This window comes from Ursus arctos, unplaced genomic scaffold, assembly GCF_023065955.2.
Source record: "Ursus arctos isolate Adak ecotype North America unplaced genomic scaffold, UrsArc2.0 scaffold_28, whole genome shotgun sequence".
Lineage (NCBI taxonomy): Eukaryota > Metazoa > Chordata > Mammalia > Carnivora > Ursidae > Ursus > Ursus arctos.
Genome location: NW_026622963.1, coordinates 157,501 through 174,262, shown reverse-complemented (window position 1 = coordinate 174,262; position 16,762 = coordinate 157,501). Strand labels below are relative to the sequence as shown.

Genomic DNA, 16,762 nt, shown 5'->3' with positions numbered 1-16,762 from the left:
TGGAAACCGATTATATAATCTATGTGGGTGTATGAAAATTCTGTGGAACCAGTCGTCAGAGGACCTGTGAAACTCCTGCCTCCCCCTTTTTGTTCCTTTTGATGAGACCATCACAATAAGCCTCAGGCCCCTCTAATTTAGAGCTGGGTTCCAAAGCGGTCCCAGAAGAGGAATGCCGTGTCCGTGAGAGGCTGAGGAGCCCCTCTGCCACCCAGCAGTTAACAGCACTAACCTCCCTCCAAACCTCAGGAGGAGGGGACGGAGCACCTCACCCCGTGCCCAGCCAGCTAGACACCTGCGGGGGAGGGGAACAGTTCTCTGGCTTTCCCACAGCTTTCTGATGTGCCTCCTGCCAAGCCCCAGAGGTCTCTTCCCTATTGAGGTCAGGCAAGAGAGCATCACTCTGCCCATGGGGTATCTTTCTGCTGCTCCCCTTGCAGCTGCTGGCTTTGGAGACTGCTCTGTACTACACATACGTGGATGACCCATCCCCCAGAGAAATGGTCAACAACTTCCGGCAGGTCCAGGAGTTTGAGGAGAGGCAGGTGTACATCTCTTTCCGACAAGGTGAGAAGATGCAGTGTATGTGGGGAGTGTGGTGCCAAGATACCCATTTTACATGAAGTTGGGTGCCCTGCCCTCGGGCTTTGTCACTGATGCCCTTAGGAGGTGGGTTACGAGCACTCTGGCTGCCAAGGGAACCAGGGTATGTAAGAAGCTACTGTGTGTGGGTTTACTGAGGTCACCCTTCACTGCTCTTGACTTCCCTGAGCCTTTGCGGGGAAACACTAGCCAGGGCCTCCAGGCACCTGGACCAGAGCCCTCATTAAATCTGGGAGTCTCCCGCAGATGGGGAAGAGAGGATGCTCTGGGGGACCTCTCTGTTCTGGAGAACTACTTTCTCTTAAGATACATGATAGGACTGTTTGCATGAGATCCAACTCCGAACTTCTCACCCTAGGCTTTCTTGGCATCAAGGCCCATCTTCATCCTTGCCAGGTGACTCACAGCACCCCCAGCATCACCAGCATCCAGGGAAGGTCCTTTGTAAGGCCTCAGAGCGTGGGCATAATCCACTTTTGTAGCCACAGCAGCTCATGGTCTGATATGACAGGACCATCAGGCAAGAAAGCGTCTGCATTCACTGCCCTTTTATCTCATCTCCTTAAGTACAGGAACACAGGACCTATACTGAATGAAGCTTGAAGTTTGGTTTAGTCCTAATGCTATGAAAGCTCAGTTCTTCCTTTTAAATCTGTAACCATAACTCCCCAGAAGAACATTTAACATCTTTATTTGTTCAATCCCTATGTCAATACTGTTGGAAGCCGGAGGTCCAGGGAAACAGGTAAGGGAGCACTCTTGGGGGCCACACCCTTCTTCAGACCTCCAAGTTCACTTTCTCACTGGAGACTCTTGAACTGCTCTAGATACGGGAATCGCAAGTGGTCCGAAGCAGGGTGGGTCTGTGCAAGTTCCACTTGATCTCCTTACATCACTTGTGACTGGACTGGGCCGGGTGATCATATCTAAAGATGACCCCACTGACCCCTCTGTCTGAGAATCAGCTCTTGACTCACCTGGTGCACCTATTTTGTTGTTGTTGTTCCTTTCTTATTGTGTGAGATTACACTACCCCTGACTAAGCTTAGTTAAACATAGGAAGACTGTGTTTCAAGGCCCTTGCCAGAAAGCTTTAGAAACATGCCTTTCTGAACTGATCCATACATACAGTCAGAATTATGTTCTTCTGTCAGTTACTGAATCAAGAACTGCCCAGGAATTTATCTCTTGTGCTCGTCTCTCCAGATACCACTGGTTAAGGTAATTTCTCTCGTTTCCTCCGTTTCCCGGTCTGAAAACGGAATCTGTGAACAATGACCCTTCCTAAAAATTGAGAATGTATATGATGACTATCGACTTCTTTTCTAGGAAGTGCCTCAACTGTGTAGAATTATCCCTTTGTGATCTGTTTTGAATGTAATTTTTTCTTTTCCTGTTCTTCAAAATGGAGTATGTAGTAGTCAAGGGTTAAGTGGAAAATACTTCAACTCTTCAATAAAATAAAAAACATAAAAACTCTGCCTAGAGATAAAGGACTGGGCCCAAATAGATAAGGCAGAATTTTGTTTGTGATTCAAAGATAGTAATCAGATCCCTTCTCTGGGCTGGTCTGTACAAGTCACAGGGGATACGGTGATAAATACTCCCCCCTATAAATACTCCCACATAGACAGAATACCTGGGTTAAAGGCCTCAATTTGTTTCCTCCTGGCTGTATGATCTAAGCAAATCATGTCCCTTCTTTGGCCTTGGTTTCTTCAGCCATAAAATGATAGGTCGGGCTAGGTGAGCTAACATCCTTTCTGTGCTAACATGTTACATGATTCTAAGTGGACACTAACAACTGCCCATCCGCACTTTACATTGCAGGGACAGTGTTTGAGGACAGTTACAGAGGATCAGAAGAAACATGCAGGAACTTGAGTCTGACATCCCAAAGTAACCTCTACTTGTAACAATGGACTGTGGCATTGGGAATAATTAGCCATCTTCTTAGACCGGCTCAGGTCTAAGTCGGCGCTCACGGAGTGGGCAGTGTAGTCAGGCCTGTAGCAGAGCGCTTCAGTAGACTCTCCTAATCTAGCTGGGGAACTTGAGGGGCCTCTCAGCAGAAGCCTGGAGCCCGACTCCAAGCTTAGGATATCAAGTTCAAAGCCCAAATGCCGCTTTGCCACCGCCTTTCCTGAACGGTTCACCTGGAACTGCTGTTTCCAAGGGCCCAGGCTGGACCCAGCTCTCCCCTTGGAGAGATAAACCATGGCAGTCCAAGGCAAACCGGCTCATTTGGAGGCTGATTATAGAAACTTGGCCAGAATTGTCCCCTCCCGCTCACTTCTCAAAGACACAGGCTGCTAACAGGGCTGTTTCCCAAGGAGCAGTGGGGAGGGCAGCCCCAAAGGAGTGAAGCCCCAGATCTCACCCCTCAGGGACACCTGCATTCATGAGGGCCCTCTCACACCAACTTGGAGGGACCTCAGGCTGTAACTTGCCATTTCAGTTTATGAGGTGACCCGTTTGTCAGTGTGAGCCTTGAGCAATTCGAACTTACGTATTTATACACTCTTGCCAGGAGAAAAGTAATGTAAAGGAAATCCTCTAGGAGAGAAAGTACAAGGACTTCGAGATTCGACTCTGAGGTTTAGCCAAACTGGAAAAATTGGGACTGGATCATTTAGCTTGACCATGCTTTTTTCTCAACTGTGCTTAGAAAAGGGATGAAGAGGGGCGCCTGGGTGGCACAGCGGTTGGGCGCCGGCCTTCGGCTCGGGGCGTGATCCCGGCATTGTGGGATCGAGCCCCACGTCAGGCTCCTCTGCTGTGAGCCTGCTTCTCCCTCTCCCACTCCCCCTGCTTGTGTTCCCTCTCTCGCTGGCTGTCTCTATCTCTGTCAAATAAATAAATAAAATCTTTAAAAAAAAAAGAAAAGAAAAGAAAAGAAAAGGGATGAAGAACTTGGTTTCTGTCCTTAAAAGGTAGTAGTCTGTCCTTTAGCCATCAAAAAGAATGAAATCTTGCCATTTGCAATGATGTGAATGGAACTAGAGAGTATTTTGCTAAGAGAAATAAGTCAGAGAAAGACAAATACCATATGATTTTACTCATATATGGAATTTAAGAAACAAAACAGATGAACATAGGGGAAGGGAACGAAAAATAAAATGAGATAAAAACAGAGAAGTTGGCAAACCGTAAGAGACACTTGACTATAGGAAACAAATTGAGGGTTGCCGGAGAGGAGGTGGGTGGGTGACGGGGTAATTGGATGATGCATTAAGGAGGGCGCCTGATGTAATGAGCACTGGGTGTTACATGCAACTGATGAGTCATTGGATTCTACCCTTGAAACTCATAATAAACTATATGTTAACTAAATTGAATTTAAATTTAAAAATTTTAAAAATAATAAATAAAATGCTGAGAAAAACAAAAGTAGCAGTCTGTCCTTGAGGGCAGACTTGCCTAACTGTAAGTTAGCCCTAGCTCAGGGTTTCTCAGCTTTGGTGCTGCTGACATTTTGGGCTGGATAATTCTCACTGGGAAGCTGGCCTGTGCACTGCAGTGATAGCAGCACCCCCAGCCTCTCCCCACTAGATGCCCGTAATAGCTCCCCAATTCTGACTGCCAAAAATGTCTCCAGACATTGCCAAAGTCTCCAGGGCAGGAGAGGCAAAATTGAGAACTGCTGCCCAAGGACTGCACAAAGACTTTCCTAGGCTCAGACTGGTTTTCTTTTTTCATTCGTATCACAGGATTCTGGAGTTTTCTATCAAATGCCCTGGTCTTTATTCTATTATAGCATGACATTTTTATTGCCTTTTAAATAATTTATGTATTTACTTATTTATTTGAGAGAGAGAAAGAGAGAGCAAGTGGGGGAGGAGCAGAGGGAGAGGGACAAGCAGACTCCACACTGAGTGCAGAGTCTGACATGGGGCTCGATCCCATGACTACAAGATCAGGATCTGAGCCAAAATCAAGAGTCGGGTGCTCAACCAACTGAGCTACCCAGGTACCCCTACAGCATGACATTTTCAGTGTGGTGATGGTTACCCCTGAAAGCAAAAGGTTGTTGGGTTATTAAGGTAGAACAGCCAAACTCAAGAGAAACCCTGTTCCCCATCTTCCTCTAGGATTTGAATATACCTTCTTTTTCTATGATTGGGTACATCTAAGGCTAAGAGAAGTGGATGAGAGAGAGCTACATAAACCACTCTAGCAGGGGTTCCGATGCCTCTGAGGCAGCAACTTGCTTCCGAATCTCCTTATCATTTTTCTCCCTTGCTTTCGTACCATTTTCTTCCTCATGTGTGTTGTGTTTCTTGTTGCCTTTAGTTAAAATGCCCACTCTTTGTGGAGAGGTGAAACTCACGTGAGGCACTTTTCTTAGCTCCTAGAAAGTGCCTCTTCCAAGGGGCACAAACAAAAGACTTTAGCTAATGAGAGGACGCAGACTCATTGTCCTCAAGGAGCGATTCCAGAGAGGGGAACACAGCCTGGGAACAGACCAGACCTCACAGAAGTCAGATGCCCTCTGTGAGGAAGGAGAAAGATGGCAGGGGCAGATCTACAGTCCACAGGCCTGATTCTTGGTTCCTTCAAGTGGACCTCGTCCTAGCTAAACATACCAACCCTGGGTCCTAACGGTGACAGGTCAAAAAGGAAGGGCCTATCAAACCGAAATGCTAACGTTATCTAGCCCTATTTTTAATATTGCCAGGGCAATGGACACTTGAGGGACAAGGGGACGCCAGAGAGTTTCTATAATCACATCCGTAGTGGGCTTGCTCTGAACAACTGCATGTCACTGCTGCAGAGCCTGGAGCCAGGCGAGGCACACTTAGACAGGGGCTCAGGACAGTAGAGGGGGGCTTTCACCCATGGTACACCTGTGCAGTAGTACACTTAGAATCTGCTTGACCCTGCAGGACCCGGGTAGTTTTACAAAACCTTTAAAAAAGAGGAAAGAAATCTTACAAAGCTAAGATGGCTAATTATCTACTTTCTGTGACTAGAATGTATGCTTTGTGGTTACTTACCTTGTATTTCCAAAAGTTCTATTTTTAAATAAAATCTATTAAATGGAAAGTATCATCAAGTCTACCAAGGTGTCCAAATGAAAGACCAGAGGAGTTCCCATCTTCAAATTCCCCTGGATACGGGGCGCTGAACGGTGGGGAGTAATCGTCAAATGTGCTAAGAAGTCCCTGGTCCCTTCATCTAGTGCTATGTACTACGCCACGTATTTCCAGAGCACACCCCAAGTCAGGCACTATGGGGAACAGAAAACCCTGGTGTGGATGTTCTCTTGCTCCTAAGAGCAAGCCTCTGGCACAGAGCAGACCAGGTAGGAAGTCAGCAAGCTGGACCCCCTCCGGCGAGCTGGCCCCAGCTCTCTTCCCAGTACTTCCACTCCCTGGCACCTGTCCACGCCCTGTAGGGCCTCCCTTAGCATGCTACTGCTTTTACCTGTGCACACACAATTCCCTGCGCCTGGGATGCCCCTCACCTCTCCCACCTGAAGAATTCTTTCAAGACCCAGCTCTAGTCATTTAATTCCAGAAATCCTCCCTGTTGCCCTGAAGGTGACTTAGAATTTCCTTCAATGCAGCTGGAACAACCGGCCCATCTCCGTGGCAGTTCTTAGCCTACCACAGGGTAATGACTTACTGCCGTAGAGAGAAAGAGAAGAAGCACGTCTAGATTATCCACGCACACTACGAGCCCGCTAAGGACGGGGACTACCGGCATCTTACTTTGGCGGCAGGCACTATGCCTGGAGCTCACTGGGAGCTTGAAAGAATGTAGCCCACCCGTGTCCCTGCTCCCCCCTCCCCAACGTCTTCTCTGCAGAACCATTTGAACATAAGCCTGGCCAGCTGTCCCACTCTAGTTTCAAGTCCTATTTTGCTTTGTTTTCAATTTGCCACCAGCGTTCAAATCAATCCATTTGTCTAAGAAACATTAAAGATCAGAGCTTAGCTGTCAAGGTTTGAAGTCCCGGGAGAGAGTTGCCTAGGGAAGTTGTCAGGCTTTTTCTGTTGCTCTGGCCTGGAATAAAAGTCCGACCACCTACCATTCCTTCAGCACAGACAGCCTGAGGCTGGTCACGGAAGGGAGCTGAGAGTACTAAGCATCAGTACTAAGCTCAGTAACCCACACCTACCTCTCCAGAATTTAGGACCCTCAGAGCAACGTGGCTTCTGTCCTGAGCCTGCAGTCCTATAACCTGGAAGGCAAAGCCCTCAGTCCCTATCATGGTTGTCACAAACCAGCTCCCTCATGTAATCTGCTGGTATCTCTTTAGCAGATTTATTTGTAGAAATTATTTCTTTTTGGGATTCCCTAATGTCCATAAGAAAAGCTCCTCAGTTAAGTATGTTCTCCAAAGATAGTTATGGTCTGTGGTCACTGAGAGCAGCTTCCCTGCTTTTCTTACCAAAGTCTCATCCAAAGACTGGACTAGCATCTCAGTTACTTCAGTCTGTGACCTGTATTAGGCATAATAATAAGAGCTTTTGTCATCCAAAAGGGGATTTTATGTATTTAACCTATCAAATCCCTGCTAAACCAAAACTCCTCTTGTCTCTTTTAATAAGACTGGAGACTGCTACAGGCATACACATATACATAAGATGTATACCTATGTACAGACATATATGTAAGTATGTAAGACGTCGCTTACCAAAACAGTCCATACTTGAAAATGATATTTTGAAAGGACAAGGATTGTATTCTGTTTGAATAAATAGAATTGCAAATAGACCTAAAAAATGCTAGAATTGTTCCAGGAACTGCAAGCTGTGTAAGTGGGGTGCTTGTTTCTTCGTCTGGGCTGCTCCGTGTGTGCACTTGAGGCTTCAGAAGACCTCAAAAGCAGTTAACCGGCATCCCTCGGTCCAGCAAGATAGCAGCAGAAGACGCAGCTCCTGAGCCAGCCAGAACAGGTAGCACGGCCCTGTAGCAAGCAGCTTGTCTGTCTTCTCCGGGGGCCTGGACCTTCCTGCAAGAGGCATGTGACAGTCAAGTTCTTCTGTATCTGTGTGATTTCCTCCTCTGTGTCCGACTGCCCTATCTTTGCTCGCCCTGACCCGTACTGGAGCACTTTATGGAGAGCAGGGAGCTCTCCCACATCTGTGGGGCATGCACCCTCCTACCGACCAGCTCAGAAGCCCCTTTGCTGTGTTCTCAGGCAGTAGCTCTGGTGGGCCATCGCTGTCAATCAGCCTGTGTCTGTCTCTCCTGTCTCACTGTTCTTCAGTGGGAACTGCCTATCTTATTGGACAATTAGAACAAGCCATTTCTTTGTTTAATCTGCGAATGAATGTCTCTGGCTGTGTCCCTTCCTCCATCATCCATGTTGCCTATTCTCTACGACACCCCAGAAGCTCTGCTGTGATGCAGGCTTCGGCTTCTCTCTCTGGGCTCTACTTCTTCAGCTGCCCCAACACCTATCCCTGTGCCCCTCAAGTCTCCCTGACTTTCCCTCTCCCATTAGTTAGCAGAATGGGACCCAAGCTCTGTGGACTTTATCGCTCTCTGCAGAGAGGTCCTGCTTCCTTGATGGTTGGTGCCGTCTCAGCTGGCAGAGGGCAGCATCCTGACATTGTCCTGCCCCAGGCTTCTTTAGGGGTAGACTTCCGATGAGGTGACACCCTCACTGCCACTCCTCTTCCACAGTGACTTACGCTCTTCGCTTGCTCAGTCAAGCTGCTTTGTTTTGCTGCATCAAAATCTTGGCTGAAAAGCATCTGTCCCGGGCTCTGGGGCTTTCCTTGTCTTTGTGTTTGCTTGCTCATTTCATTATTTCCACAGAGAGGCAACTCAGGCCCTCAGAAGAAGTCAACTAGAGCCAGGAACCCTGCTGAGAGCCCTGGATTAAATTAGGCTGTTGTTTATAGGGCCTAATACAGCCAAGGGCAGCCAGATTTCCCTCCACGAGCCACCAACCGGGGCCAGGGGCTCTCGGGAAAAGTCCCATCCCTCGGGGGTCTTGCTTCTGTAGACTTGGCTCTGCCCCTAAACTCCTGGGGGCACCTCCTCCAGCCTGAAGCGCGGCTGCTCAGCTGTCTGGGGGCCTGTGTGGCTCTCCAGATGTCTGAGGCAACTGTGAAAGCGATGACTCTAGAAACTGCCCAGTTTGGATGGCTTAGCTAAGTAGTTAGGCTTACCAGTGGTCTTATGTGACGAGAACTAGTTTGGTACTACCAGCATCTGGAGTTTTAGGAACAAAGAACAAAAGTATATTTCATCAAAAGGCTTGGAAAAGTTTTGGTGGTTGTTTTTAAGATCTTAGAAGCTTTGGTTGCCTCTAGGTACCTTAAAAACCCAAATATCAAACGACAGTGTGATAGGCCGCAGGCTGTGCAGAGAACACAGCGCATGCAACACAAACACGGGGCACTGTCCCCAGGGGAGACTCCTATCCTGAGTGTCTCCCTAAGCCACACACTGGTCCTTGTGTTCAGGTTACAAGAAGAGACCTGGGACTGGGAATCAGGCCACGGGAGACACTCTCTCTGCCACTTGGGAGGCCATGGGCTGCTGATCAGGGTGGCCAGTAAGAGCCAAGAGAACAGGCCACCCTGTACTTTGTGGAGAGCTCCTCTCCATAGCCGCTCTGCTCATCCTTACAGCAGCCTGGGGCCACCTGGGGATGCGAGACCAGAGACTCCAAGGGGCCGGCCTCAGACAAGGGAGGCTGTACGCTCCATATGAGACTGTGGAAGAAGACAGTGGGGAAAGGACACGGGGCTGATGGCTCCAGGGGAATCAACTAGACTCTGGCCACACAACAGGAAAAGGGGGTGAGCAAAACCTCATCCTGCAGTCTCAGGTCTGGTTCCCCAGGGTGTCAAGGGCCCCCAAGTGTGAGTCCCTGGCTCTTTGCTGGCGTCTCACAACTGGTCAGGGCTCTCCCAGGGTCTGAGTCATTACACTGGAGTCTGTGGGCACAGGCTCTCCAGAGTGTCAGGCTGGGTGGCCAATATCTGCACAACTCTGGTTTCCAACATGAACCAGAACAAGCCATGAACCAACACTACACATGCACATACGTGGTAGGGTTTCTACTGAGGTCAGAAAACCACCAGACAAGAGGGGATGTGTAACACAGACTTTCTTTAGATGGAGGACCTGACTGGGAGAATGGGGAATAGTTCTAAGAACCAGGAAGAAGCATGCTGGGGTAACCCAGGGGGACTTCAAGACTGGGCTCCTCTGTCTTACTCAAGAAGATGGGCTCACCCATGACCCTCCCCCAGGGAGGTCCCTAGGAGGCTGGCTATGGGATTTTACCTCAGATAGCTGGGCACTATTTCAGCCCCACTGAGGACCCTTAACTCATCCCAATAATAACTCTCTGAGAGAAGCACAATCTCCCGGTTCCATAAAGCAGAGAAGGGAGGCGGGTATCAGGGAGGGGTTTCTACAGTTTACCCAGTGGGGCCAAAGCAAAAACAGAACCAAATCATGACAAGACTGGGTAGGGTTGGGGCAGAAGTCTAGTGACAGGCTCCAACTAAACCTTGCCAGCCCCAGCCAGCCAGAACCTGGCCAATTCTCTACCGATGAAGAGGGGTAGGTGTCCGAGAAGCAGATAATAGCCTGCCCAAGTAGACTCTGAGCCTTACCCTCCCTCATCTTCCACTTTTAGCCATGTTGTACTAAAAACTGAAGTCTTGTCCTAGCAAAGAGACCGCTGTGATAAAGGAGAACTGGAGAGGGAGAGCACCGTGTGAATTCCCAAGGTGCGCAGTGCCCTCTGTACTATCGGGCACCTGAGTCAAGAGTGAGTACTCCCAGAAAGTCTGCATAACCCCTGTACTTCCAACCAAACAAACAGTGGAGCTTCACTCAACACACTGGTCAAATCCACCATGGTTTGACTTCGTTAATTTTCAACCTTTTCCTCTCCCCTTTGAAGTGCAAGACCTTACGTACGCAGGACTGAGTCTGGGTATGTGGCCTGCCGGCCTTGCATGCTGTAGCTGGGTGATTGCTGTGATTCTTGCTGTGATCTGGGCCTGTGATACTTCCACTAAGCCCATCCTCCCTGCTTCTCTGTGCTGTCGCTCTGGGTCCTGGCCCTCTCCTTGCTGTGGGTCCCACCTTCAAATCACTCTATGATTCAAAGAGGAACTACCAATCAAATGCTTCCGTAATGAAAGACCTAATTACTCTACAGCATGTGTACATTCAATGAGCCTAACGAAGACCTCTGTTGGCCATGCTGGGAAGATGCTGCCTAAGAACAGGCCTAAGCCCAGTGTGGAGGTTGGGTGACGGGAGGTTGGGTGAACTCAGCCGTGGGCTCCTGGTTGTTTTGGACTATTTAGGACTGTGCAATGGAGCTTGGGAGCAAAGCCGATAGAGGCTTCCCAGTGGGCCTTAACTCCAGCAAGCCAAGACAGAGTAAGTCCTTATTCTGTAGCCCAGGGTTTCTCCAAGTATGGTTCATGAACCACGTACGTCAGCATCAGCTAGAGCTGTTGGGTACAAATGAAGATTCCTGGGCCCCACTCTAGACTGAATCAGTCTGACGCTCGGGCTTAAAAAGTCTACATTTTAAACAAGCTCTTCAGATGACCCTGGTGCAAGTTTGCGAACCCCTGCTGGAGAATGACTACAGTTTGAAAATGGCTCTAAGTACTCCAGCCAGTTCTGCTAAGCCAAAGACCAGAACCTGAGAACAGAAATGGGGAAATTACATCCTTCTGTGGCAGATTACACAGCTGTCACTTGACTTCACATCCATGTGCCATGGGATGAGACACAGGGGAAGGGGGGAATGTAATGCATGTTCACTGCCTCTTCACCAGGCATCATCCTTTCAGTGGTCCTGGCTGGCGTTCTTGGCATCTGTGTTGTCCTGGCCGTGTCCATTTGGCTCTTCAGAAGAAAGAAGAGGTGAGCTGGTTTTGGTTCAAAATGAGAGTTGGGTAGCTTATTCGTCCATGAGGATTGATCTCTCTGGGAAGGCAGTCTGCAGAATGAAGAGCCCCTGTCACCTGTACCAACACTTATCCTAGGAGTGCTGTTTCCCAAACACCATTGCCCCCAGCCTCCTTTGCATGAGACACTGGATCATTACGCTCAGAGGTGGAGGTGTGTCTGGCAGCCCTGCTGCTGTGGCTAACACCTTAAGACAAGTCTCTTGATTTGGGGGTGGGGGTGTCCCATTTGCCTAAACACAAGCAGCAAGGCTGTCTTCTTTCTAACATCTTCACATCTGAGTTATTTTGTCTCTGAATCCAAAAAGAAAAATGAAGGAAAACTTGATTTATCACTCCTATTAACTACTAATGCCTTTTGCTCATGTTTTTATTGTCATGTTTGGTTTTTCTAAAACCAATTTATTTTTTTTTACAATGTATAAAAAAAAAGTTTCCAGGAATCCTATTATGGAATCAAAGGTTTAAAGTTGGGGTGGTCATGAGACTTTTTTCAAAATGCAGGTCTAGTATCGTCAGCTGTTACAGGAGAACAGTTGGAAAATGACCACGTTCCTTTAATACAGTATTTGGGGGGCATTCCTCCCAAAACCATCAGAACAGGGGAAAGGTCCCCACAAGGGGAATCTGACCCCTAAAATTCATCTCATTCCATAGCAGGGTCAGGCTGCTCTCTGCTTGTCTCTTCTCTTTAACCGAGACTCGTATGTTCTTCTTGTTCCAGTAGCAAAAAAGGTGACAACAAAGGGGTCATTTACAAACCAGCCATCAAGAAGGAGACTGAAGCCCATGCCTGAGGCCCCACAACTCGCCGGCACATCCAAGGAAGAACTTTGCTTTGGACGCTCCACACTGTGGCTCCCTAGACGTGTGAAATACATGAGGGTTCTCCGAAGCTCAACCCACAAATGCCCCAGACCCACAAGGGGACTCTAGGAGGGGGCCCTGCCATCCTGATGCCACAGCCACTTCCAGTACATCTGTGGATGGAAGAACTCGCCAAAGAGGCAGCAACTCCGAGCTGCCTACTTCATGTGTGACCCCATGAAGTTGTCTGGATTCTGGGGGCACAAACCAAGTCACCCACCGGGGGCTGTTATTGGTCAGAAAACACTTTCATCCAGGGATTCCCTTGAGTGTGGTTTCAAGGATCCTGGAAATTCTGCTTCTTGTCCAAGCCTTCAGACCAGAATGTCCACTCTCTGCTTAGGTTTTGCTTTTGAGACTCTGTTTCTTTCCTCGGGGATGGGGTTGTTTTCCTCTGATTTCCTTCTGCTATGACAAAACTTCTGGTCTGACCTTACAACTGAGAGGAAGAATGATACAGGAAGGGTCAAGGTGTCAGAGGCAAAAGAAAACAAAAGTATTCTTTGAAACACAGTAGAGGCATTTCCAAAGTCCAGTCAACCTCACTGAATGGACCCGAGACAGAGATAGAATGAGAAGACACACAAGGTCTGGAGGAACTCAATTTGGAGTCAGAACTGGAGCCAGAGGTTGTCTGTCAAGTCCTAAGTGTAAGGACAGCATATTAAGCCTAAGCCCAACCTCCTATCAGCAGCGCAGTGATGCTTTGTACTTTACAGATTCTACAAATAATTAGGCTATTCCTTGAACAGTGGTGTTGCTTTCTCTCTCCTAGAGTAGATATGAGTTCCGAGATGACCCAAACTGCTTTTGAATGTAGAGGAAATAGGCAGAAGAAAAATGACTGAAGAGCTTTGTCTCTTGCCCGGGTTTCTTTTTGGCTACTTCTGTGGCATTCCTACCGCCAGTGTACCTACTTCCCTGACTTTGAGGATGTTGAGTCATGGCTTGGTTAAAATCTATTTTCAAGCTATGAAAGCAGGAAGTTATCTGTGCAGGCATCATGGTATTTAGGGACCATTAATAACGGAATGTTACAAAGATGCTTCACGGTCTTCTACCCAAGTCAGAGTTTCTGAGAAGACAACTCTTTCATAGATGCAAGAGCCCCACGGAGACCGGTTAGTTCCATGACTGAGAAGGAGCCTCCACCAGCAACCTCTCATGGCCAGCACCTGGCAGTTCACAGAGAGCTTTCTGATTCCTGGTCTCATTTTGACAGCACAGAATATCCTACCAAAGCACAGGTTTCTTTATCACATCTTTTTCCTTCTACTCCTCCCACTCGCTCTGAGAACAGTGTTCTCCCTTCTCTACCATCATGACTTTTTGTAGTGGTGGCAAGCCCCATGGCTTTGTAGCTAGTTTGCTAAACAGAGTTACAGAAGACCTAATGAACACTGAGATGTGTGTGTGCACAAGATCTCTGGCCTCGGAGCCTGGGGAGGCATCATCACCTTGCCATTAGCATGCCTGATGCTGATCAAATGACAGCAGGGACAAGCCTCATGATGGAGCAACGCTGCCAATCAGAAACAACATAAATCACTCCAGAGCCCTGGAATGATCTCTCTACCTTTTATGGACAAATTTTGCAAGAGAACAAAGAGATCATTGTACCTGGCACAACGGCTGTTCATAAAAAGGGAGACTTACTAGGCCATGAAAACAGTGGCATTTTCTCCTGCCCTGTGGCTGAGATAAAGCAAAGCTAGGGAGGCAGGCAGAAGGCTCCAAGAATCAACACTGTCAACATCCTTGCTAATCATTATGGGGCTCCTGGGGACCAAGCTTGGGAACTGGGAACCCTCTCCTCAGGTTCTCAGTCATTCCACTGACACCCGTCGCCACTGAAGGAAACCAGCACTGTGGTGTGTGAAGTTCTTCTGCCTCACTCGCTCCCCCGCAGAGTCCCGGTGCTGTGCTGGCTGCACCATAGGTAGAGGTCACAAAACCAAGGCCCACGTGGGAAAAGGACAGGGAAGGCCCTGGCTTCTTTGTTTCTCACTAATGGCAGAGCTTGAGTTTCTTTGTTCTGTTTCTTTAGGATCATCTGGTTTTAAAAATAGTAAAAACTTATACCTGTTTCCTCAACAGACATTCTAGGATTTTGCTGCATTGACTATTAATCCCATTTCAAGTTCTTCCCTTCACTAAACTCTCTGAAGACCTCCTGAGCACCCCTGGGAAGCACTGGGGTCTGCAGCACCCCTCTGTCCCTGTGCCTCGGATGGACCATAGGCCACTGTGATGATGGTCTGTTCAGCACTTCTGTATTTATTGTAAGAATGATTGTAATGAAGACATAAACTATAAATATGAGAAATTATAAATAAAATGTTTTTCACATCAGACTGATTTTTTGGAGGTGAGGTTAAAGCATTACTGTTGGCAAAGCACTTTGTAGTTCCCGGTCTATGGTGACAGGTAACTGATCAGAGCAAGTAATGTCACTCGTCTATAATGTCTTAGAACCTGGCTCCAAAGGAAAATGCACTGATGTACTTAACCATTTTACTGAAGATGGAGGCCTATGGTGTGTGCAGCCCTGGGGTCACATAGCTGCTTCGTGAGTGGAGCTGGGAAGTCTAGAATAATCAGGGAAAGGCTCAGAAAGAAGAGGGTATCCGAGCTGGGCCTCAAAGACTAAGTCAGATTTGAACAGAAGGATGGAAAGAGGGAGGTATTCCTAACCAAGGGGACATGAAGATAAAGAATGGGTCTTATGTCTCTCTACTTCACTAGGGATTGCACTTAATCGGTTGGAAGCCTCTCTTAGTTGCCTGTTACCATTTTGGATTTTTTTTTTCCAAAACATGCTATCATCTTTGATATAATTTTTTATCTAAATCCAGATTTCACATTCTGGTTTGGTAAAAGAGGCAATCCTGTAGAGGTTACAAACAGGCACCATCATTGTTTGGTTATTTAGAAAAGCTTCCAATTTTCACTTCAGTTGCGTAAGGATGGAAACAGAGGAACTGTCCAAGGGTAATTTTGTTCCAGTAGGTGATAAAGCAGAAGGCCCAGCTTCAGAACAGAAACATTATAAACCCTCCAGGTTCTGATGGTCTCTTTAGTCAGAACACAGGTATTTTACAGTTTGCCCCCTTTGGCATCCTTCAGAAGTGAGGACAGGTGGGGCAAGGCACCCCCAGAGTGCCTGTGCAACTCTCATTCCTTTACACCTGCTCCCATCCCACTGGGGTTGGGGCAGCAGGGGGCGAGGCTGGAGTGAGCAACAGAGGTCCTCTCCCTCCCTCCTCTCTCCATAGCCTTGCTCCCCATTCCCTGAATTCAAGATTCTTCGGGGTTGACAGTCAGGGGCATGTGGTGGCACGAGCCATGGGTTGGTGGGGGAGACTCAAGTCTTTCTTCAGGTTGGCCATTACCTCCTCATGTAAATCCAGCTATACGGACAACCTAGAACACACAGTCTGATAGAATATACGACGATACAATGCGAGACACATGAAAATTTAAAGGTATGGTAGCCACACACCCCAAAAAGGAAAAAAATATAGTGACATCAATTTTAGTAACATTTTATAAAGCCCAGTAGATCCAAAATACTATAATTTCAACATGTAATCAATATTTTGATATGAGATAGTTTCATTCTTTATTCTGTAGTAAGTCTCTGAACCTAGTATATATTTTACATTAACAGCACAGCTTGATTCAGATGCTAAATTTTCATTGAAAATATTTGATCTGTGTTTATATTTCACAAAATTACAGTGGAGAAAGCAGATTCACATGCCCGAGTTGCTCCAAACACACTTAAAAGTTTTCCAAAACCTGCACCAATTATCAGCTTTTCAATTTAAATTGATTAAAGTAAAATAAATCAAGTTTTTTTTTCATTTTCATTAGACACATCCTAAGTGCTCAGTAGCTACCTGTGGCCAGAGGCCAGCACAGCCACCGTGCAGATATGGACCACTAACCTTCTCCTTTGACATACCCTTCGGGAGGGTTAAACCTAGAAAACCTTCATGCAAAATCCGCCTGAGAAGAAAGCTTTGGAGGCTGAGGGATGGGGGATGGGAGACAGAGGCTGGGGGTCCAGGCTGGGGGTACGGAGGATGGAAGAAAGGAGGGCAGACGGAAAATCAGACCACGGTTGACCAGCAGACCTTAGGGACAGCCCCCCGCCTCTTCACACCTCGTCCTGTAGCTCCACGAGGGCTCCCCAGCCCTCCCTGCCCTGGTAATGTCCCTTGGCCAGGCCCTAGGGTCCAGGTGCTCAGTAGTGACTCGACCTAGAGCATTCTGGTGCTTTTGTAGGAGCTTGAGCTATAGGCACGAGGGCACCTGCTTATTAACTTGTTGGCGGACCTCGCTGCAGGACCCTGGCCAAGTGCCAGGTGCTAACTGTC

At 47.7% G+C, this 16,762-nt stretch overlaps 2 protein-coding genes across 7 annotated transcripts in view; one reads left to right on the top strand and one right to left on the bottom strand.

The window, feature by feature from the left end:
* Nucleotides 1-14,732, top strand: part of CA12 (carbonic anhydrase 12) — a 54,493-nt gene extending 39,761 nt beyond the window's left edge. The window contains exons 8-11 of one of the 6 annotated variants that reach the window (XM_057303620.1): nucleotides 441-567; nucleotides 10,487-10,519; nucleotides 11,382-11,469; nucleotides 12,241-14,732. In XM_057303620.1, coding sequence (XP_057159603.1) covers nucleotides 441-567; nucleotides 10,487-10,519; nucleotides 11,382-11,469; nucleotides 12,241-12,310 — 318 coding nt within the window. In that variant the 3' untranslated portion in view covers nucleotides 12,311-14,732. The other 5 variants (XM_057303619.1, XM_057303622.1, XM_057303621.1 and 2 more) reach the window with 5 other exon arrangements.
* APH1B (aph-1 homolog B, gamma-secretase subunit) overlaps nucleotides 7,477-16,762 on the bottom strand; it is a 52,883-nt gene continuing 43,597 nt past the window's right edge. Inside the window, exon 7 of the mRNA XM_026478241.4 lies at nucleotides 7,477-7,564. The gene's annotated coding sequence lies outside the window, so the exon portion shown is untranslated. The remainder of the gene's footprint in view (nucleotides 7,565-16,762) is intronic.